This window comes from Protopterus annectens, chromosome 3.part1 (genome assembly GCF_019279795.1).
Source record: "Protopterus annectens isolate FY-2018-M chromosome 3.part1, PAN1.0, whole genome shotgun sequence".
Classification (NCBI taxonomy): domain Eukaryota; kingdom Metazoa; phylum Chordata; order Ceratodontiformes; family Protopteridae; genus Protopterus; species Protopterus annectens.
In genome coordinates, this window is record NC_056732.1 from 1,074,487,785 (window position 1) to 1,074,513,072 (window position 25,288).

At 37.8% G+C, this 25,288-nt stretch overlaps 1 protein-coding gene across 1 annotated transcript in view; it reads right to left on the reverse strand.

The window, feature by feature from the left end:
- LOC122798356 (cryptochrome DASH-like) overlaps window positions 1-25,288 on the reverse strand; it is an 807,604-nt gene that overhangs the window by 411,843 nt on the left and 370,473 nt on the right. The window contains exon 7 of the mRNA XM_044067208.1: window positions 17,559-17,645. Within this exon, the coding sequence (XP_043923143.1) occupies window positions 17,559-17,645 (87 nt within the window). The remainder of the gene's footprint in view (window positions 1-17,558; window positions 17,646-25,288) is intronic.

Genomic DNA, 25,288 nt, shown 5'->3' on the forward strand with positions numbered 1-25,288 from the left:
ATTAACTGGGATTGCAGAACTGATTTTTGTTTCAAAGGAGACCTCTTTGTGATCTGACCTTAGCATAGGGGACATGACACAGGGTGGGCTGCAGTGCACCCCATACTTGTAAGCACCAGGTCCAATATTTTTGTACCTCTAGTGGGTGTATGCAGTATCTGATCTAGGGTGTTTGTGTTTACAAATTCCAGGAATCTCTGTGCCTTGAAATCTGGGGCTGTGTACTATTCAGCCTGTAGAGGGGTAATTAAAGTCCCCCATGAGTACGGTATTTGGTTGGATACTGTGTGTCTCCAACAGGAATAAGTATGAGAAGCTATGGGTTTCCAGTGACATATGGGGTGACCTATAGCTTACTAGGATATGGTATTGTACTTTGTCTATGGTAATCTGTACATTTAACCAACCTAGACGTATGTTTGTTATTGATATAGACTGAGACATCTCAAGGATCTTCAGCTGCAGTGCAGGTTGGACCCTACATATCACATTCATTTACTATTTCTAAAGGAGTCTGATAAGGCTGTCTTTTAGCCCCATTGGCCACTGCTGTATGTCTTAGCCATAGAATCCCTAGCTTAAACTATGAAGAATCATCTTAATTGGAAAGATACTAGTTGACCCATACACCACTTTGGATAGGGAATTGCCCTGTTTGCTGATGATCTTCTAGTGTTTCAATCTGATTTACATCATGATTTACCTAACTGGTGGGATATTCTTAATAGCAACCAATATCGCATTATAAGCACTGCCCATTTACATTTATATTACTATAACTGTCTCTTAGAACAGACTTGGCACATGCTCAAGGTAGTTAGTATAAGTTTTGTTTTAACCCTGTTTCTTTGAAATATTTGGGTATAATCCCTAGCCAGCACATATCAGGTAAAGAGGTTCATAAATATTCAGCTAATTCTGGATCAAATAGATTTACACATCCAGGAATGGGACACATGGTTCATTCCTTCTGAAATCGAACTTGTATTGTGTAAAACAATCCTATTCCCAAAGAATTTACACATTCTTCAAGGGAGAATATCCTGTAGGTTTTTAAGGAAATGGGATAGTACACTTGGGAAACTTCTATGGGATCATACCACACTGAGAGGATACCCAGGGGTACAATACACTTCTCAAATACACGGTAGCCTATGGTTGCCCAATTTGGTAGTTACTTGTCAAGCAGCTATCTTGTTGATATATCACACATTTGTATTCGCCTGACCCACCATAGGCATTATTTATGTATATGGTGAATACTTTGAAACTTGCAATTTTCCCTTTCCCTGCTTTAGAAATAGTTCAGGAACAATATGCTAGGCAACTTTCACTTTTTGCCATTGCCTCAGGCTATGATGGTAAGTTGCATTCTCTAGCTAATTCACAGTATATCAATGTTTTGTGCAGAGGAATGTGTTCTGTTCTAGAGAGGATGGACTCCATTTATATTAATATAAATATGTTATTTTCATTTGGGGCCCACTCCGAAATGTGTAAAGCAGCATGGAACATCCAATGGTATTGGTGGTGCACTAATAGTTTGATATTCTCTGCTCAATTATATACTGAACAGGGCCTTAAACCATTCATAGCTCTAGCAGAAGAACATAATATCCCTCTGCCTTGGTATCAAGTCAAACCCTTACACAATAGTATAAGCAGTCTGTACTTAAAAAAAAAACAATTTCTTTATGTTTGACAACAACATTTTTCAGCAAACAAGTGGGGTTGCGATGAGAGCACAAGTTGCTCCCACCTTTGCTAATTTGGCTCTCTGCTGGTGGCAGGAAGAATACTTAGTTAATATTCTACAATTTAGATACATTAAGTTTTATAAAAGATACATAGATGACCTATTTTTTTATTTGGTCCAGCGATATTGACACTTTAAATGAGTTTTTGATGGAAATTAAAAGTAGCATCCACTGGCTTGATTTTAGATTAGGAGAAGTAGGAAGTGCTGTACACTTTTTGGACATCAAAGTATGCATTAATGTCACATATAGGTTTTTCCAGCAATATTTATAGGAAAGATACTTTTACCAATAATTACTTGCATTTTAATAGTTTTCATCCAGTGTACATGAAATTGGATGTGTTCGAGGACAGGTCATCAGACTTTGAAGACTGATAAGTGATAATAATTTGTTCCTTGAAGAAACCAATTTGTCTGAGGAAAGAGCATATCCTACTTCAGAATTAATAGACATCACTCAAGAAGTTAAAAAGCAGAGATATAAAAAATGTTTTCCCATCATCAAAAGTGGTTTCAATGTAAGAAAGACTGAAGAAGATTAAAGTTTTGGTTGAGCCTTTCCAGTCCCTATTAGTGTGCAAAGCAATGAAATTAAACATATAATCAATAACAATTGGAAGATAGTACTTGGAAATCAAGAATTGTCTAGAATTAGTGGACATAGACCCAAGTTTATTTATTAAAAGAAGCAGAAATTTTAAACAATTCTTTGAGAATATGACAAATGATAAAAATAACATAATTGAGACCAAATTGGGGACATTTTTCCACGTAACAACTGTTCTTTTTGTAGATTCATTCTATCTATGAGCACGTTCTTCTTTGAACATAATAACTTTTTATACAAGCAAAAGGCAGATATTCTTGTAATACAGATGGATTGGTATATGCTGCAATCTGTTCTACATGCAAATCCTTCGATATTGGGAAAACTATTCATAAGTTAGCCAGTAGGATTAGGGAACACACAACAGTTATTAAGAAAAAAGAAATAATGTGTTAGCAAGACATTCTCTCAGCTGTCAGGATTTCAAAAAATTCCAGTTTATGGTGCTAGAAAAAGTAAATACAGGAAAATTTATTGATGTATTTAACGCTTATCTGGAAGTTTTAGAGCTTGAATGGCAGATTATTTTAAAAGCTGATGTTGAACCAGGCATTAACGAAAAAATCACTGTTAAATGCCTTTTAAAGTTTAAAAATGGTTAGTCATTTTGTAAATATTGTTTCATTTTTGTTTTTTTTTTTTTTGCTTCATAATAGATTACGTTTCTTACTTGTTTAAAACACATTTTTCATACTAACAACAGTTTTGTACTATTTGGTTTGCATTTTTAAGTATTCAAGCATTTTATTCAGTATATTAAGAGTTTAAGATTTTGATTGGTTAATTATTTGAATTTAAGTAATTGATGATAGTATAAATGTGCATTTGTTGTGAGATATGGCTGTTTCTGAAGAAGTTCTGTATCAAATGAATGAAAGCACTTAACCACTTGTGTCTTTGAGTCGTATTTTTTGTTTTATATGGTGAATACTTTGAAACTTGCAATTTTCCCTTTCCCTGCTTTAGAAGTAGTTCAGGAACAGTATCCTAGGCAACTTTCACTCTTTGCCATTGCCTCAGGCTATGACGATAAGATGCATTCTCTAGCTAATTCACAGTATATCAATGTTTTGTGCAGAGGAATGTGTACTATTCTAGAGAGGATGGACTCCACTTATATTAATACAAAAATGTTATTTTCATTTGAGGCCCACTCCGAATTGTGTAAAGCAGCATGGAACATCCTATGGTATTGGTGGTGCACTAATGGTTTGATATTCTCTGCTCAATTATATACTGAACAGGGCCTTAAACCATTCATAGATCTAGCAGAAGAGCATAATATCCCTCATGGGCACATACTGCATTGGTATCAACTCAAATCCCTACACAATAGGATAAGCAGTCTGCAACTGACATAATGGGCTCTTTCTTCCCCTTTGGTGCTGATGCTAGTTGTCACCTGCACATCACCCTTGTCTAAAAACATCTTAATCTCAAATAATGGATGTATTAATACAATCTTATTATAAACTAGATGATGGGAAAGGTGTGAACGGTATTTTGGAAAAAAGGCCACTTCCTCTCCCAGGTGGAACACCTTTGCATGGAAATGCATCCACTGACTCTTCTTGATGCCAGATAATTTATCCATCAAACTTTCAAGTGGCACCCCAGTCTGCTGGTGCTGTTGGTCTACCAATAGCAACCCTTCATGAGTACACATGTTTTGACAGTCCTTAGCAGTACAGACTTTTTGACAACACATTTGCGAGAGGTTGGGGAAGTTAACATGCAGTGCAAAAGAGGATAAAAGGTGGCTAGTCCTATACGGCACCCTTTCATACTTACAAATGCTGATCCCATCTTATATTTGGCAGGACTAGCAGAAAAAAATGTCTATTACTAGACACTGGAATAAAACCTCCCCAACTCAATCAGTACAATGTTGTCGCCTACTAAAGGATATTTATACAGCAGAAGAACAGATAGCTGAAAGAAAGGGTAAGGCATCTGTGTTCCTAATTAAGTGGGAACCCTATTTATATCTACCCATGAATCCTTATAACTGGATTCATAATATATTTTAGGTTCTCAGACTTCTTACTAATGTAACAGAGTTAGCATGGATGACCTGGATTACATACAGATTCTAGAAGATTCCAGCAGACCCAGGACACCATGGGGTACTCACACCTTTTCTAAACATAAACAGAAGTAGCTTGAGGGGAACTTTATGTAGTACAGTTTCACACATTATGATTGGTTTATTAACTTTAGTGATATGCATACTACAAAAATATCTGATAGATACCTAGATAGAAGTTCTAGTAATGTTCTTCCTGTCTCTGTTTTGAATAATTTGTTCACTCTCTTACCTAAGAATTTTAAAATCATATGATATACTATTGGTAGTTTTCTAAATATTCTTAATAACCTTCATCAGGAAAATGTTGGCAATTAATACATAGGCATCATACCGTATGAATGTTAGCAACAGATATGATGATGTACAATAGTTTTAATGTATGTAATTGTAGTTCTGTAATGGAAATTTATAATAAAGAAATCAATACAAAAAATAACCAGATGATATACATCTGTTAGATATGAAGCAATGTGAGTTTGTAAAGGGGAGATCTTTGCCTTTTGAATCTTGTGGCATTCTCTGAACACATAGCAACAACTGATGAAGGGCCGACAATGTATAGTTCTTCATGACACTGCTAAAGATTTTGACACTATTCTACATAAGGAAATACTGAAAATTAACAACATTAAATGCCAATCCATATGTAATTAAATTAGGTAAAATAATGGCTAAGTACAAGATGAAAATCAGGGTGGCGGAGTTACCTGTCTGTCTCTACAGAGGTCATCAGCAGTGTCTCCCATGGTTCTATACTGGGGCTACTTCTTTCTGAACTATTCAAAGATGTGTTCCCCACATGGCTCAGTACTGTGACCACTTCGTTTTGGACTATTCTCATATATAAAATTGGGAAACTGAGCTAAAGATAACCAAATATCAACCAAATATTAACCAAATATCAAGATGATTGAAAAGTAGATAATATAATTACTTACTATGCTGAGCTTCGGGAAGGTCAGTGTACAAAAATGCATATTCAGTGTAGAAGTAGCAGTAATGACCTCACCTTTAATGTCAGTATATGTAATATAATCAGGACTGGCAAAAAAGGTATATGTAGTGAATACTGTATAAATGGTTTAATCATAAACAAAAAACATTACTCAAGATCCAGGAAGAGAAGCAGCCAGCAATTCAACTTTTGAACAGTACCTGCCAAAATCAAAAATGCATATTCTGTAGCTCACCTAAATTGTAAAATGTATATCTAGTCACCCCAGAGAAATCACTGTACCTCTTATAACTCACTGACCTGACCCATTCTTGAATACAATATCATATTTTTTGGCCTTCAATTAAGCCACTTGAAAAGAAAAGTACAGTGATTCATTACTAGAAAAATTAGAGAGCTGTAAAACTTGAACTGGCAAGAAAGGCTACAGGGGACCACATCACTATACTGTAAGTAATAATTCACATTCAAATGTGGGTAATATCAAGTTTACCCATGTCTGGTGTGGCTTGATCACAAGGGTAATGTCAGAGTGATTAAAGAAGCCATCTATGGGTAAACATTTATTATATCAGTTATTTCTATAATACAATGACATTAATAAAAAAAAGACATTTCTTGCATTTTTAAAACAATAGCACTGCGTCAAGTAATTCCCTTATCTTTTCTGTCTCTTCTCAAAGACTTAAACAGCTGGGGATGGATTACTGACGTTCTGTGCATTTGTGTGTGCTGATGCTTGAACAGAATATCAGATACACTGTATTAGCTGTTATATTTTTTTACACGTTTTGAATAGTTAAGGTGTGCTGCATTTGGGAAGGACAGTAGCTGAAAATGTTTTGCAGATTTATTTTGCTTTTTTGCTATTTATAATTTGTACTTAGAATTTTTTAATATTTATATTTCTGCTACTAATTTCACTGTTTCAAAAATGGCAACTGACTGTTATTTACTTTTGATTCTTCTGAAGGGGTTACTAGTTTTGCAGTTAGTTTCTTTTTTTCTACTTTTTTTTATTAGCAGTGTGTTTTCTCATATTGTAGTCATTGCAGATGCCATGGGTAGTACTACAAATACATCCAAGAAGAAAGCTAGTGCTTAGCCTAATCCCAGTGCTTCCAAATATCAACAAATACAAAGTAAGAAAATCACTGGGAACTGCTGCTGTACGAACACAATAAATATTTATTAGAACACTGAGAGTAAAAAACAACAAAGTGAGCGCTTTTGGGCTAAACCCTTCATCAGACAAAAGTGCTCTTACAAACATCTCATTTTTAAAAAATACTTGCACCAATCAGTACTCAGAAAGTGCAAGTATTTTTTAAAAATGAGATGTTTGTAAGAGCACTTTTGTCTGATGAAGGGTTTAGCCCGAAAGCGCTCACTTTGTTGTTTTTTACTCTCAGTGTTTTAATAAATATTTATTGTGTTCGTACAGCAGCAGTTCCCAGTGATTTTCTTACTTTGTATTTACTACAAATGCATGTGTGCACAAATCAACAAGCAATGGTTGTTCATGTTTTTGAATATTAATTACTTTTTACTGCAAGATGTTTTTAATAGGCTATGAAGAGATGACCTATTCTTGGTTTATAAGGCAACACCTGATCCAGATTTACTTGAAAATCTGCATGAAGCACACTCCTAGGGGAGTTAAAAGAAACCTCATACCAAAATTTAATATAAATAAAAGAAAAAATATTATATTTTATTATTATTATTGTCTAATAAAATCCTCCCCTTACAATGGGAAGAAGCTAGTCATTAGCTTATTTTAAAAATAAACTTGGTATGTATATGAAAAGTAGAATATACAATAAGATGGGTTATGGCAATGAGGCTTCTTGTATGCCAGAAGGTTGTAAAAGCTCGAGTATCAGCTCTGTGAACTATGTAACCACAGAACAGCAAAGTTTACTGCATGCTGACTTCCCCATGATTGTGTGACTAGCATATTAGTATGTACAACTAAGAGGGTTGTGGTGGGGAAGCCTCCTTTTCTTTTGGCAAAATATACTAGTTCACTTTTATTTACCCATCATTTCTGCAGTGAGATGGTTGTGCTTTGGTTTACTTTCTCCATGTGCCTGGTACATGGACATCTGTGTTCTTCATTACCAATGGCTTTTGTTAAGAGTTTTCATATTAGTAGGTTTTTATATGTTGGAATTAATACAAGAGCAATACTAACCATAAAAGCAAATGTTCAGGAGAATGTAATGTGTAAAGTGAGACGCAACGTGTGAGTTTACTCACTTCACAAAGCATGTAACTCAGTAGATCATCTGACTCTGCAGGTAGCTCCAAAGAACCGGAACAGGAAGATGGAGTTATTTTATATTTACATTTCGTTTTATCTTTCTGATATGAAAAAAATATATATTTTTTCAAACTTTTATTTCTTAGCTGTAGAAGTGTCTTCCATAATGGATGCCACATTTCCAACTTCTTACCATCTTTCTTCAGGAAATACAGTTCTAATCCTTTAATTTTTCTTATTTTCATAGTCTGTTACAACTTTTTACAACTTCCACAATAATATGTGTCATGCGCTAACTCAAGAGTAGTAAATACTTAGGAACACAGTTTTTAGGTCCTATCCACCAACCACAGGAACATGTATTTAAACTCACTGCTGATGGTTGTAACAACAGTTCAAAGTAAAGTTTACTGACATTGATTAGAAGCACGGCATCATTACCAAAAGCAAATTAACTGAAATATTGCCCTTACTGACTCTCAAATGACTGATTATATAAACAGATAAGCTATTTGCAAAGAAGATCACAGCAGTCATCTGTGTCTCACAGTGATAAGGCCCTGACTGTGACCCAGGATCGACTAGCAACCAGAATTCAGAAGAAGCCAGTGAAGGAGAATGGGAGTGAGCTGCCGATGCTGACATGCCCATCCTGGGGAAGGGATGCAGCTATGTCACGTGCTGTAGTGACACCCACTGGAGGATGTGTGTACTGCAGGTATGATAGCAGTAATTGGGTTGTGATGGGAGACGGTATGCATAACAAGTACTGAACAATGTAGCCACAGTGGACAAGTGATGCAGTGTGTAGGTATGGTGTGTTGTGGGATAAACTCATCATCTGTAAAGACTGAGGGTCATAGCACATAAATAAAACCCAGATGGCTGCCTGAATGCTGACCTCCTGTCTCCAGATGAGGAGCAAATGGAGTGATCAGTTCACTGGATGTTGTCAGGTAGCAGGAAGAAAAAGGTATATGTATGAAAAAAGGAAATCAAGTCAGAGTGACTAGCAGCTGTAAAACTGTGATAAGAACTGAGAGTGGTATAAAGTAACATTACTTTTATACAATGACACAAAAAGGTTGGGAGGGTGGCCTAATGGTTAAGGTGTTTGCCTTACAAACACAAGGTGCAAGGTTTGAGTCTCACAAGGGATAACTGGCTAGGCTTAAAATGGCTCGCAAGTGCAGTTAGCCTAGTACTAATCTATGAACCTATGAACCTATGAATTCCAGCAGTGTAAGCATATGGCAATGCCTCATACCACACAAGTACAAGTATAACTGAAATAAAACATGTCAATGACTGACTTATGCTACTCAGTAAATATTCAGTGTTGTACAGCTTCAAAATTCTTCCTTAAAGTAAGACTTCCAGCAACACCAAATATAGCTATCCTATCCCCACTTTAAAAACACATGGAAAATGTATACATTCCTAACTTATCAGATATCTCACATCCAATAACTTACTTGCTATTTCCCAACATGGATTTAGACTGCCCCATAGTATAACCACTGCTCTACTTAGCTTTACCAACACCATAAACCAATAGAGGAATGAGGGAAACGGTCTCATCGGTTTTCTTGGATATGTCTAAAGCCTTTGACACAGTCTCCCACAACAAACTTCTAACTGGTTTCTCTGACATAAAAAATGCACCCTTCATGTGTTTCTTGATTCCATAACTACTTAACAGGTCGTCAACAGGCAGTTAAGTAGCAATATGACTTCTCCACACTTCTCCCTATTACCCTTGGGGTCCCTCAGGGATCCATACGTGGCCCTCTTGTCTTCAGGATTTTCACTAATAAGCTCAACTCAGCCACCTGACTTGCCACTATTATCCAATATGCAGATGATTCAACATTAATATGTACAGCCCCCTACCATGCCAACAACTTCAGGACAAAACACAATAGGCATTTACAGAAACTGAAACATGGCTAGCTAACTCCCAACTTATTCTTAACCCACACAAACAAATAAAAATTATAATTTTTCAACCTACCAGACCACTAGATTCCCACCCTCCAGTTCCATATCACAGCTAATACAAACACAATAATTACACCTGAACCATCCACCAAACTACTAGGAGTCACTGTAGACGATAAGCTAGGATCTAACTTGCATATATCACAAACAATTAAAAAGTCCATAAAAAAATGGGCGCCCTTTACAGAAACCAAAAACTTTTAACAGACTCCTCAAGAGATGCCATAGCCAGGACCCACCTACTAGCAACTCTATTATACACTTCACCCACCCTTATGAATCTCAAAAAACAGATTTAGATAAACTGAACACATGCTATAACAAAATAGCTAAATTTGCTACTGGATCATTACACAGGTCACATCACTGTCTAACCCTCAAAAAAACTCTCCTGGCTTGAACTACCTCAGCTTCTTGCACACAACCAGTTAATCATGGTCCACAAATTATTCTATAACCCGAAAAAAGTCCAGCTCTTCAAAGCTTACTACAACCTTACTCCAACACTCAAATACTACGATCATCAAATTAATCTTTACTACAAGTCTCTAAAAGTAACACTGCAGAGACTCCTCATACTCTTCCTATATCTCAAAAACCTGGAACTCCCTCCCCCATAGTATTAGAACCACTGGCACCACACACCAGTTTAAAAAGCTACTCAAAAATTATCTGACACTTGGCTCTGCTCATGCAACACCCCTGGCTGATCTCCTGTTATTATAAATACACTCTCCATTAATTATTCAGCCTGAATCTTAGACAGTGATCTTATTTGTATTATGATTTTTTTCTTTTTATTCTTAAATATGTTATAAATCTAGAATTATTATCCCCTTACAAATGTAAATTAATACTCATAGGTTCTATGTTAATAATATCACTATGTTAAGTTCCATATCTGATGTATCTACTGTTAGACATGCTGTGTCTGCTGTAACTTATGTTGTATATATTGTTTGTCATGCTGTATTTACTGTTACTATTGTTGTATGTACTGTCACTTTTTGTGGAACTTTTCTCTCCAGGCCTCCTCTGAAAATGGGCTCTGCCTAGTCAGAATTTCCTGGTAAATAAACGTAAAATAAATAAATAAAGTTTGCCAGAGGGCAGCAGAAGCAACAAACAGACTCAGGCTGAATCTTGGATGATGACATACAGGGTTACAGCTAAAATCAGTGAAGGTTCTTTTAATATATGAAGTACATTCTGTGCCACAATAACTGTGTGTTGAATCTTTCAAAATTCCATAGAACTGGCTTTTGAATCACTGAAAGGCCTACATTTTCATGTAGCTGCTCTTACCATAATGTATGTAGTCTAGATTCGCTACAAATGCCCACCATCATTTCTAAGACATTGAAATAATCAAACCCAGAATGACAAATCACAGCAGAACAGAAAAAGTGCCTAAAAAGTCCTGCAATTGATCCTCCAATGCAAGTAATATGAACACAATATTTATGCAGGGGGGCTGCACTCCTATTTGTGTGACTGTGTCTTCCACACCCCTGCTATATAATTATAGTGAGTGGGCTGAATGGTAACAAAGACTAATGCAATAATAATTCTTCTCAGTGAGAGATGCATGGTTTCAGAGATTACTGTGATATATAGGTTCACATGAAATTAAGCAGTGCCGTAATCTCCAAGGCTTTGCAACCTTGAGGTGACAGCAATCAAGAAAAGAGGTCTGAAGCACAGCCCACCACATCAGGGAGATTCAGCGACAAAGACTGGGGTGTGGGGGCTCTTCTTCTCTTGTGCGACTGTGGAGTCCAAACTACTGTTATTCTTTATACACTATCCTTAAGCTTCATATGCCCCTGTTTAACATGATACAATGGTTTAAGTTTCTTTTAAATATACATCTTTATTAAATTACAAGTAAAACAATGACATAGGTATATATACATTAATATAAAAGAAAGCAAATCATAGTAACATTTTTGCATGCAGTATATGTTTCCTTTAACAATTATCATTCATTTTGACATAAATGTCTCGGTTCCTTCCATCCTTCGGATCTATTCCCCTTCTGAACATTATTCTGCATGTATTGTTCTTACAGATTTCCATTAACCTCTGTGGTATTGCTCTTTACTTTTTCGAATGATTCCACCTGCAATTCTTTTATCTTCCTTAAAAACTCAGTATTTCACTTAAATTTGGCTTAGATTCTGATTTCCATTTTCAAGTAATTGCTTTTTTGGCAGCTAGCAGCAGTACACTTAATAAGGCCTTACTATGTTATGGCATTTCAGAGCCTGTGTCCCATCTCAAAAGAATCATTTTCTTAATTACAAAGATTTGCTCCCCTAACATTTCTGACAAAACACTCTGAAGGGAATTTTTGAAATCTGCCAACTTGTTAACTTCTAGGAACACTTGTTCCCAATTACCCCTCACTTTCTCATCACACATCGAGCATTTGCTACCTACCTGAGGAAACATTCTCTGAAGTCTGCTTGGGGTGCAAAATATCTATGCAAACAAGTCCAAGTAAAAATCCAAAACCTTCTGGACGTTGTTACACACTTGAGATCATTACAGATGCCTTTCTTTTGTTCCTTGGTAAACTGTCTTTCCAGTCTCTCTTCCCAATTTTTTCTAAACTCTTCTGATTAATTCTTATAGTTATCCTGCAACATTTTATATGCCCTACTAACTTTTAACAGCTGCTTCTGTTCTAGACTCAACTAAAACCTCTACTATATCTGGTCCTTTGCTTAGGGATCCCCTATCACTTTCTCTTTGCCTATATTCTGGTATCAGTCTCCGATATGGAAAGAAGTCTCTAACCTACAGTACAAACTTCTTCTTGGCTTCATCCCACTTAATTAAATGTGCCTCTCTAGTTATCTACTCCCAATAACCTGGTTCCTCTGCTAATTTCTCCAGTAAATTTCAACACTATTTTGCCTTTTTCTGTATCCTTACTTGCAGTCATCCCCATTAATAAAATCTCCTTTCTCTATTCCTATGTCAGTGCTTTAAGGTTTTGAGGAAATGGGTTGACATCAGTATGATATAACATCAGGATTACTGAAGGTGGGCATTTGATGTAAAGCCATGTGAAGCAAAGAAACTGCTTTTTGCAAATAGTGTCATAGCCATGCAATTTAATTATATAAAATGGCTACAGGTCTCAGCTGCATTAATATTTCCCATTATTCCATGTGTGCTACTTCAAAAACGGTGCAAATTATGAAAGAAGCTAGCTCAAGTTACCTTCATTATATCAAGCTCTAGAACATAAAAATCACTTTTTGCAAGAAATTCAATCAAGCAATTTCAAATGTGCTATATCCTAGCATTGTGCAATATGCAAGATACTTGACAGCTCCAAAAACAGAAACAAATACCTCAGCAACAAAGTATACTGCTGAACATTTTTTGTTCACATAATAAAATCATTTTCATTTTACTCAGCCCCACAGTTCTCATCAACCCCCACAGGGTCATTTTGGAAGGATTTGCAGCATTGTGTCCCACGGTTACCTGTGCCGCACCTGCTCCACGAGAAGCATGAAATGCAATCTGGGAGAAGTGCATATACATTATGACTTCCTGGAGTACAAAGCAGCTGTTGTTATAACATGATTACTTGAAGTAACATGCATCATAAATCAGGAGTTGTATTGTAATTCCATAAAATAACATTGGATATAGCTCAGATGGTACAATTCTGTAGTGTGTTTGCCTCCACACCTACCAAAAAAAAAAGACAGTACAGCTTGCATGCCATTGTGCATTTGTGCATTAAAGGTTTGCTGCTGCAGTTTTATACATACACTCCATGCAGTCAGGCTGTATAAAAAGGCAGAACTACATAAATAATGGACTTCTAAACTATTTAATTATATGACTGACTCCATCATATTATCTACTGTTATACTCTTAATGATTCCCTGAACTTGCTGCGTTTGTAATTTATTTTTTTTCTTTTTCTCACTATGTACAATTGATATTATATAACCTTGTTGTTCTTTGTGATTGTTGCATTTGTATACTCTTTTATTGGAGCTTTTCTTCCCGGGCCTCTGCTAAAAAAGGAACTGTGTCCAATTGGACCTTCCCGGTTAACAAATGTTCCTTCATGTTGTAGGAGGATTTACATTTTGTGTGCCATGTCTCTGTAGATGTGTGAAGCAATAGTTCAAAATTTATAATTGTACATTAGGCATTTCTTCAGGCAAAAAGAAAAATAAATCCACATTGAGTCTGCTTTAAATGATTCACCATGCCCAGGAGGGGAGGTATGGATGCAACGGAGCTATGACCCCCAAACAGAAAAAATAAATACTTTCCGCCTTTCTTATTACTTCTTGCACTTACCCTGCAATGTTTGGTGAAAGGGAATGCCTGTTCATTGCATGCTGCATGGCTGTTTCACTGCTGTTGTCCCACTCATTTGGGATTCATGCACATGGTTTGCACACCCCTTCTAGCAGGATGCCTCCCCAGTACCATAAGTGACCACCTACCCACATACCTAATCAGAAACAATCTTAGTCCACCCAGACAAGTAGTCTATAGGTTAATCCGCAACAAGAAAAAATTTAATACCCACACTTTCAACTCCCTCCTCCAACAAATTAACTGGTCCCACCTCAAAATACTACCATTAGATGACACAGTTCAACACTTTAACACCAGCTTCCTCAACATTCTAAACAGCCTGTTCCCCTGAAGAATTGCTAGACTAAAACATCACCACACACCCCTGCTTACAAACAACACCAAAGACCAACTAAAAGAAAGGGACAAGGCATGGGAACACTGGCTAACTAATAACTAATAAAAACAATGACAACCTTCTACTTTTCAAACAACTTAGGAATAAACGCAAATCCCAGATAAAAGCCGACAAAAAAACTACTACATCACAGCACAGCAAAGAAACAAAAACAACCCCCCAAAAATTTGGGCCACTATAAACAAACTCCTGCAACCTGATAGTACATTCACCCCAATCCTACCAACCCCCCATCAAATGATAACATCGCTACACAATTCAATTCCTTTTTCATAAACACAATTCACTCACTTACTAACTACGACCAAAACATCACTACTACAATCCCCGTAGCCAACAATGAGGGTGTAAACTCCTTCTCTTTTAACCCAGTTCCAACCCATACCATAAAATACTACTCAGTAAGCTCAAGCCCACCAGCCTAGATGTTGACAACCTCCCATCAGAATTCCTCAAAGCTGCCTCCTAAGTCATAGCCTACCCCATTTCTATCCTCATCAACCTCTCTATCTCTGAGAACTATGTCGCACTAATCTGGAAAGTCTCCTATATCACCCCACTGCATAAAGGTGGCAACTCTACCGAGCTTATTAATTACAGGCCCATTGCCATTCTTTCACCTCTCCAGAATACTAGAAAAATGTATTCACTCCCAGCTTTTAAACTACCATCTCTACAATAACCTCCTATCAAACCACACAACATGGTTTTCACCCCCACCACAGCACCACAACCGCCCTCCTCAGTTTTACTAACACAATACATGAACACAAAAATCAGAATAAATATGTCTCATCCATCTTTCTAGATCTTTCAAAGGCATTCAACACAGTTTCACACCAAAAACTGCTGTCAGAACTGGCCACATTACATCGCAGTCATTCTTCCCTAGCTTGGTTCCACAGCTATCTAACCAAATGCCAGCAGGCTGTTAGATGTCAACAGGAACTATCATCTTTGCTCCCTGTTAACAGGAGTTCCACAAGGCTCCATATTAGCCCCCTACGTTTTACCATCTTCACAAATCACCTCCATAAATCCACATCTCTCGCCTCTGTCATCCAATATGCAGATGACTCTACAATGATATGCTCTGCCTCCTCTCTAACACAACTACAGGCTATAACACAACAATCCTTCCTAGAAGTAGAATCCTGACTAACTAACACTAACCTCACACTGATCCCAAACAAGACCAAACTAATGCTATTTCTCCCCACCAAAACACCCAATCCCTCCGCCACTTTTCAAATCCACTCCTCCAACAACACAATCATAAACACCAGCTCACATATCAAATTACTAAGTGTCACAATTGACAATAAATTAAAATTCGATCTACACTTTTCTCAAACCATTAAAAAACACACACATCAAACTAGACTCTCTTTACCAAATTAATTTTTTCTGAGCTAGCCAATCTAGACTAAGCATCGCCAGGACTCATCTCTTATCTACTATTCTTTATGCTTCTCTCATTTTTACAAACCTTAATAAAACTGACCTTACCAAACTTGAATCAGCCTACAATAAAATAGCCAAGTTTGCCATTAGCTCCCCATATAGGTCCTACCACTGCTCTGCCATACAATAAATAAAGTGACTAGAATTCCCACAGCAACTAGCCTATATCCAACTTGTCTTTACCCACCAGCTAATATACCAGCCAAACAGAACCCCAGCCCTACAACAATTACTCCAACCATATGCCAACACTTGGCAACTCTGATCCTCACACAAAACACTTCTCCAAGTATCCAAAATTAACAACAAAGCTGGGGATGCCCTCTACTCCCACCACATTTCTAAACTTTGGAACTCAGTCCCTCAACACATCTTAAATGCTACCAACCTATACCAATTCAAAACTCTGCTCAAAGACCACCTCACTCCTGCACCAAGCCAGGCTAATACCACATAAGCCCACATCAAATTTCATCTCCTAAATTTTATAGTCGCCACGTATACCCCACTCCCACTTGTTAACAACACCTATCAGCTACCTACAATAACAGTATAATTTGATAATCCCTTTTCCTTTGTAAGGGTATGCATATGTACATGTATTATAGTATACTCAAATGATCAGCTAAAGAAAGACCACTGCCCTCAAAAAAAAAAAAATATATATATATATATATAGATATATATATATATATATATATATATATATATATATGTGTGTGTGTGTGTGTGTGTGTGTATATATATATATATATATATATATATATATATATGTGTGTGTGTGTGTATATATATATATATATATATATATATATATATATATATATATATATACACACATACACAAACATAACTTTAATATATTGTAATAACTTTCTCCTATTCACTAAAGTGCCTATTGTGTATTGCACTTTCTTTGTTATCTCTAAATATTTCTGTTAAATTCTATATAAAACAGACACTGTACCACTCAATGTTATTCTTCTTTTATTGGAGCTTTTCTCCCCAGGCCTCCGCTGAAAATGGGCTCGCACCCAGATGGACTATCCCAGTCAACAAATGTAAAATAAATAAAATAAATAAATAAATAAAATGTTACAACAATCTCACTACTGTATCAGTTAGGGCTCTGGCAGCACCTTGTTTTCTGGTTCCATGCCACCCGGCCATCTTGTAGCATAAAATGCATGTTTCACAAATGCTTTTTGAAATTCTGGAAAAGATATTAAAAGCATACTCCTACTCAGTATTTGCTATTTGGCTGAAGTCATATTAACAAGTCTGTTGTCTTCACCTCTGTTTTACTTCTTTTCCATATGAGGGAAATTACAATCAGATATCCTGCATTCACTGACAGTTCCTGTCTGTGGTCAACCCTAAAAATCAACTTCAAGGCAACATCAGTTCTGCCTTTACTTGTTTCCGAATAATGATACTAACTCAGTCAGGGCTTTCTTCATCTTGAATTCTGACATTGCTTATTAGTGACAAAAGTAAAGAATACATCTTTACACTGCAATGAAAAATTTCCCATTCTTGTCACAGTCACTGCATTTATCACAGAAATCTATTAGAAACTGTATATCAAAATATAATTCAATGTAACATATAGACAATATTAAATAATCTGAAAAATGAATTTGCAAATGTATACTTACAGAGTCCCAGAAATAATGTTTTAATCGTGCTAAAGCTGGGCCTTCACCACCACTGAAGGGGAACACTGTGCGTGGATCTGTCAAAGGCTCTGCCAGTACAAATAAGAATAACAGAGTGTTTATGTTTGGAAAATGATAGTTTCTTCACTCAATGTCTGTTCAAATTACATTACGTGAAACACTATAAAAAATGGAGGGGGGAGCTAAGAGGAAAATGGAACCTCATATACGCATGTCATTTGTTACAGTTATAATTACGTGCATATATGCAGTCGCTTTGGTGGCACAGGAGGTATTACAGTGTCACAATCTATTGATCTAGGGCTTTCTATGTAAACCATCATTTCACAGGAGACAAAGAAAGGGAAAACATGATAAGCATACCTTTAGAAAGACACAGAAACTGTTAACCTGTACACAAAGAGTAACACAGGAACATAGTGGCACATAAGTTAAAATAAAAAATACTTCCAAAATGCAACACATAATTTCATCAGATATCAAAAAATGAACAGCTAAAAGATAAACAATATCCAGTCTTGATAAGTTCTACATGAAGTTTCATAAACAATATGATACATGATACAGCTAAAATAAATGACAGCCATAAAACACAGTGATTGAAAACAAAAATACATGCATCTAGATTCAGTATAGTAAGTTATAATGACCTCAAGGAGGGGCCATTTCGGGGCACCACTGTTTTCTGACTTTTAACTTTCTACATTCTGAGAAGCCATGATGGCTTACACTGAAGAAGGCTTTATATAGCCGAAACCGGTCTGGGTTTTGGATTTTTGTAATTGTTTCTTTGCCTATATGCCATAAAGTAAAGAAGATATTTTACACCACTTTGTGCTGGCCTACTTTTCTGACATGGATTGTATCTTTTTGGGCCGTTGCACTTGCCATACTTGTGAGGGTTCTTCTCTTTGCAAAAGGGCATATTCCCCTAGCTCAAATATTATGCAGTCTTGCACACCTTTTGACCATTTTGTAGTTGATCAAATTTTTTTGACTAAAGAGATGTCAACCAACTACAGTCAACAATATTAAGTTTCCTTAAATATATGTGTGTGTATGTGTGTGTGTGTGTGTGCTCGCGTGTGTGTGTGTTTATACATACACACATACACACACATACACACACACACACATACATAAATATAAATATATACTGAACATTTTGTTACTTTTCTAGTTGGAACAAAATGTTCTCTGTAGCATTTTTAAGTAAAACATTCCAAGTGCAGGACCAGAGGCATCTTTCTGCCAGGGCTATAAACTAATTCCTTTTGCAATCGGGAAAATGGAGAAGACAAAATTTTATCTCACTGACCTCAAAATGTAGTAGTAAATGTGCCATGTGTTGATAACAAAAACTATAAACAGCAGGCACTTCAGGCATCATAGTACTGCCTTATGGACCCTAAACCCCTTATAGTAGAGAGGGGCTACCAGCTTTAGGATTTTGTAGGGCATCATGGCATCTAGAGTTTAGTTGTTGAAAAGTATATATGTCATGGATATCTGAATGCCATTTCCAACTTCTAGAACAGCTTCACTAGGCCTACAGCAAACAGATGCCCAAAGTAAGCAAGACATATTCTCCTTAAAACCTCAAAAAAGTACTGCAAGTCTGAAGTGTACATAAATGGAAAAAGCCAAAGAGCCCATTCTTAACTTTGGACTTGTACTGAACTGCTTTTGTCACCAAATGATAGCATCTGAGTATATACTATGACAAGACCAGAAAGTGGCAATTAGCTGTGCATTCCAGTCAATGTCACTGCTTGCCAGACCCATAACACTCAAAGTCCTTCTAGCATGTCATATAACTAGGGCAAACAAGCCTGGTCAGAGCACCTAATATACTGCTGCCTAATACTATACATACTAAGGCTGAAAAATCATTAAACTGCCCTGTGGTCAAGGAAAGTACAATCAGCAATTGCTGAATGTGACCTAGGAAAGTACTACCAGGCCCTGCTAAATCCCACTGCATTTGTAGGCCAGAAACATTCTGGGAACTGCATCTGTTAGATCTGTAAGAACATAACATATTTATTTATTTAACATTTGTTTACCGGAAAAGTCTGACATGGAACAAAGCCATTTTCAGTGGAGGCCTGGGTAGAAATGCTCCAGATACATGTCTTTGTAATATGGGAGGAAACCGGAGCACCCAGAGGAAACCCACACGAATACAGGGAGGACATGCAGATTCCACACAGAATGCACCCCAGACATGAATTGAACCAGAGAACCTCTTGCTATGAGACAACAATGCAACCGCTGCACCACTACGCCATCCATGTGGACATATGAGGAAAGTAGGGCTGAAATTCAGTTACTGGCTAGTTGCTAGACTGCTACAATGTCAACAAAGAAAACATCTGGAGAAAGTAAGAGAAAATCAACTAGAAAATTAGGAGAAAAACCTCTGGTAAAACACAGCTTTGCAGCTGTTCAGTAAAAAGCAGTTCAGGTGTCAGCCATACCTCTCAACCTATTATAGGTTCATAGGTTGGTACTACGCTATCGGCCCTAGGGCCTATACAAGCCCTGCCAATACAATTCCCTGGATGTTTCTTCCCACAATATTTACTTCCCTGGACCTCTGTCTAGCGACTGAAGTGATCCCCGGGGTGAATTTCCTATCTCCCATCCAATCGTCAAGGTTCCTTTTGAAGAGGGCCAATGAGGCACTCTGCTTGACATGTATGAGCAGTCTATTCCAGAGTATGGGGAGTCGCTGGGTCAGGAACCTATCCCTCCAGCATGTTTTGTTCATTGTGATGACAAGGTTTAGATCCCTGGAGCGTGTGGCTCTGAGGGATTGGGATTTCTTTAAGTGGAGCATGTCCAACAGTTCAGGGTTTGACATGGCCTTGTATGTTAAGCAGAGATCGCCACTGAGTAGACCATATCTCACAGAGTATAGCTGGAGGTTTTTTAGATGGTCAGTATAGGGCATCTGCTTTAGGCCTGTGATTCTTTTAGTGAGGTATTTCTGCGGCCTTTCTAGCTGTTGCAGATGTCTTGTGAGGTACATACTAAATGGGGCGTTGTACTCTATAATGGGTCTAATGAGTGATGAGTACAGTGGGACAATGACCTCCTTTTTTCTGGATTAAAAGCCCTTAGTAATGAGGTGTGCCACATAGAAGGATTTCCTGACTCTTGTGGCAATGTGATTATCTAAGGTGAGACCACTGTCCACCTGTGCCCCTAAGTTTCTCATCACACTTTCGGTGCTTAGTGTACTGCCACCTATGTGGTAATTCATGGGTACATGGTTTTTCCCAAAGGGGATAACTATACACTTCTTGCCATTAAGCTTGAGCCCATGGCTCTGGCACCAAGCATCTGTTTCTGTAAGGCTCTTTTGTAGAATATCCACATCATTTGGGGGTTCAATAATGGCTCCCAGTTTGCAGTCATCTGCGAACTTTGTTAGCCAGAGTCCCTTAGTGTTGGCCTGTACCTCAGAGAAGTAGATGCCAAACAAGAGCGGTCCCAGGACTGAACTCTGAGGTACTCCACTTGTCACTTGTCTGAAGCTGGATTTGGAGTTGGCTACTTTTACAGTCTTGGTTCTGTCAGTAAGCCAGTTGGCAACCCATCGAGTGATATAGGGATTTATGCCCAGCTTAGTAAGTTTATTTATGATTCCAGAGTGGGGGATGGTGTTGAAGGCCTTGGCAAGGTCCAGATAGGCTGTGTGGACCACCTTACCCTCGTCCACAGCTCTGGAGACTGATTCGAAGAAGTCAATCAGGTTCAGGAGACACAATTGGCCCTTTATGAACCCAAACTGGGTGGGGTCCAGTGTTCGAAGGTTGCCAATGCCTTTGTTTATAAGTTCCATGATAATGCATTCCATGCCCTTGCAGATCAGGATCGTCAGACTGATGGGACGGAGTAGGATAACTGTAGCTGTGCACCACTCAGTGGGCACGAAGCCTGAGGTGAGGCTATGATTAAACATGATACTTAGGTGAGATGCCAGTTCATTTCGTAGTGCATGAAGTGCACAGCCCGGGATGTCATCTGGTCCCATGGATGCTGTATTCTTAGCTTTGGAGAGTGCGGTTTCTATCTGTGTAGCCGTGATTACCAGAATTTGGCAATCTTTTGGTATTGAGATGGGCCCTTTAGGGGGTGAGAGGGGGGTGAAGTTGGCACTAAATTGATCTGCTAGGATATTGGAAATATCCTTGGGATCAGTATATTTAATGCCATTCTGTTGTAGTTCAGAGCAGATCTGAGCATTGCCATTTAGATTCTTGGCATAACTATAGAATGCCTGGTGGTTGTCTTTGGAATCTTTGACAATTTTATTTTCATAACTAGCTTTGGAGGATTTTATGAGGGATCTCAGCTTCTTACTGAGGCTGGTAAGGGAGTTTTTGCATTCTGGGATTTTCCTCTTTTCTGCAACAGTTTCTTCCTTCTGTTGTATAGTTTATTTATAGCAGGGAACCACTAGATTGCCTTCCTTTTTTTGGAGGAGAGCATTTTGGTTCTATTTAGGATGGCAAGATTCATGCTGTGTTCATACAGTGCCTTAGTGTAGGATTCAGCAGTTGAACTTTCAGCTCCCGTCTGCATGGGTGTCAAAGTTTGTCACTTCTGACTTGAATAGCATGAAGTTGGCTCAAGAAAGCTAGACAAAGCCAAAAATAATGGGGGTCAATAAACCTAAAATGAGCTGATAAAACTGTCGAAATCAGTGGTTGAAACAAAGGAAAGTCTGGATGAATATGATGATTTTCAAGAAGAACTAAATTAAAAATAGTAGTTAGAAGACAAAGTATGCAGGGCAAACCTGCAATTTTTCTATACCAGAAAAACTGGAAGGAACAAAATGCATTAATTTCATGAAAGTACAAATTAGTAATTTAACTAGTATTCCATAGCAGGATTTGTTAAATGAAAGAACAGACTGTGTGTACACTCCAAACTTGGCTTTAAGTTGCCATGACTTATTAGCTCACTCACTCCCTCCCAAAAGAGCTCTGAAAGTTTGCCCTGTAACTTCCAAGGGCTGCATACCGAGCTTTTTGTCAAAATCAAGTTATGGTCTCACAGTTCAAAAAAATGTTTATATCTCTGCAGCCATACGGATTACTAAAGAAGCATAAATGGGAAACTGCTCAGCACAAACACGTCTTTACAGTGGTAGTGATCATTAGATTTAGGTCGTAAAATGGATTTTATAAGTCACAATAAACATAGTAAATATTAATTTTGTAACATTTGGTATACAACTTATAATACTGCTGCAACAATTTTAAGGTACATGGTATACTATCAACAGCATTTGGTCTACCAAGCTATGACCTTTCAGGCAGGCTAAGCTGTTCTGTCTGCATCTCTTGGTCTTTGAGATATTTAAAGAAATATGAACATTCTGACATTATAAATAAACAGGTATTAACAGCAATTAATATTTCTTTAACGCCACCAAACTCAATGCACACATATTCATACGTTCATAGGTAGGTACTAGGCTATTGGCCCTAGGGCCCATACAAGCCTAGCCAAAAAATGTACCCTGGCTTTCGCCACCCATGAAAATTATTTTCCTGTGCCCCTGTCGAGCAGAGCCCCAAAAGTGATCCCCAGGGTGAATTTCCCATTTCCCATCCAATCATCAAGATTTTTCTTGAAGAGTGCTAATGAGGAGCTCTGTTTGACATAGACAGGTAGTCTGTTCCAGAGTATGGGAAGTCTCTGAGACAGGAATCTATCCCTCCAGCATGTTCTGTTTATTGTGGTGACAAGGTTTAGGTCCCTAGAGCGTGTAGCTCGGAGGGATTGTGATTTCTTTAAGTGGAGCATGTCCAACAGCCCTGGGTTTGACATAGCTTTGTATGTTAGGCAGAGATCGCCCCTGAGTAGGTGATATGCGATGGAGTAAAGCTGTAGTTTTTTTTGAGACGGTCTGCATAGGGCATCTGTTTGAGGCCAGTAATCCTCTTTGTGAGGTATTTCTGTGGTCTTTCCAGTTGCTGTAGATGCCTTGTGTTATTGCCCATAATGTAAGCTTTAAGATGGACATTTTCAAAGGAGCATGTCAATCTGTTGAAGGTGGTTTCAGTGAATGGAAAGGAACCAAAGACAGTTTGCCAAAACTACCTTTGATGAAAGTGGATATTGCCTATTTCTCCACTGCTGTGTGACCTTGAAGTTGGTAAATACAATTCTGGGGTATGCAGAGGGGGGAAAAATGTTCAATGTTCACTGAAGGTGGTTTCAGTGAACTGATTTTGGTTTTATTCACACTCATTGAAACTGCCTTTGATGGATCAACACAACCCCCATTTTTAATAGCCTGTAAGTAGCACAATGTTGGAATTATTAATGTAAACATGAGCAGGCACTATTACATGCTTGGAGGTGTCAGTAATGGGTAACTGTTGAAAACTGGAAGCATCACTAGGTTTTAATGAGTCAGTAAAGATACAGTCATACCAGCAGAAGGGAAATACTAAAATTTGGGGTCACTAGAATGTTTGTAGAAAATAATTATTCAATGTACACAAGACAGAGGAGAAACGGGTTTATCCCAGCAATCAGGGAATATCAGGAGGCAGGTGTGAGATTCAAGTTGCTGTATCCAGCTGTTTTTGGAATATTTTGTTTTGCAGGTTCAAATTAATTTTTGGATGCAGAACAAATTAAGCCGTGGTGGTACAGCGGTAGCGTTGTTGCATCACAGCAAGAGGTTCTCCTGTTCGATTCACGGTTGGAGTGTCTTCTGTGTGGAGTCTGCATGTCCTCCCCGTGGTCGAGTGGCCTCCGAAAGATATGCGTGAATGGGCGTGCCTACGCTGAAGGTTGGGCATCAGGCTGGCAAATCAGCACCATAAAAAAATCTATTGCCAATCATTAGCGGACTGGAGTTCCGGTGTGGTAACCCCTAACCTGGAAAAGCCGAAAAGACAAACAACAACAACAGGCTAAGGAAGAAATAAAAAGTCTGCTGAGCAAACTGTGAGTCAGTAAGCTGAAGGGGGACCTCTGCTTCTAATTCTACTGAAGACTGAAAAGCCCACTAGAAGAACTTGCCAGTGAAACATTTTACATTGTAACAAAGGAAAATGACTAAGTGACAGAAAAAAGCCCAACAGCTGACTAGAAACATCAGAAATTGCCATGGACTTAAAACAGAGACTGGTGTTGGATGGTTATGAAATGAAAGATTTTCTCAGATGTTAAGAGTGATAGATAGTCTATGATCTATGCACCAGTTTAATTTTAATTATCTATAGAGTTTTTGACTTGATATTCTGGCTGGTCTAAACATCTCTTTCAGTCATACCCCAAAAGTCATGTTGTTAGAGTCGAGGATGCCACTTCTGAAAGCAAAAATGTTACCACAGGTATACCACAGGGCTCAGTGTTAGACCTTTTCCTGTTTGCCATCTATTTCTCGGCCCTTCCAGCTAACATTCCTGTCCTGTGGCTTATCTAAATTTGCAGATTACTATATGGGAGTTGTCATTCATTCTGCCACAAACTCACAATTGCTCCAGAATATGTCATACCATGTTAACAACTGCTGCAAAGACAATGGTCTCAAATTAAAAGTAAAAAATGTAGTATATTTAATTTTGGTAAACAAAACATTTCTCCATACCTAAAAGCTGACACATACACAACTGAGCAGACACTGTCATTAGAGATCGAGGCACTTTCATTGAGAATTCCTTTTTTTTTCG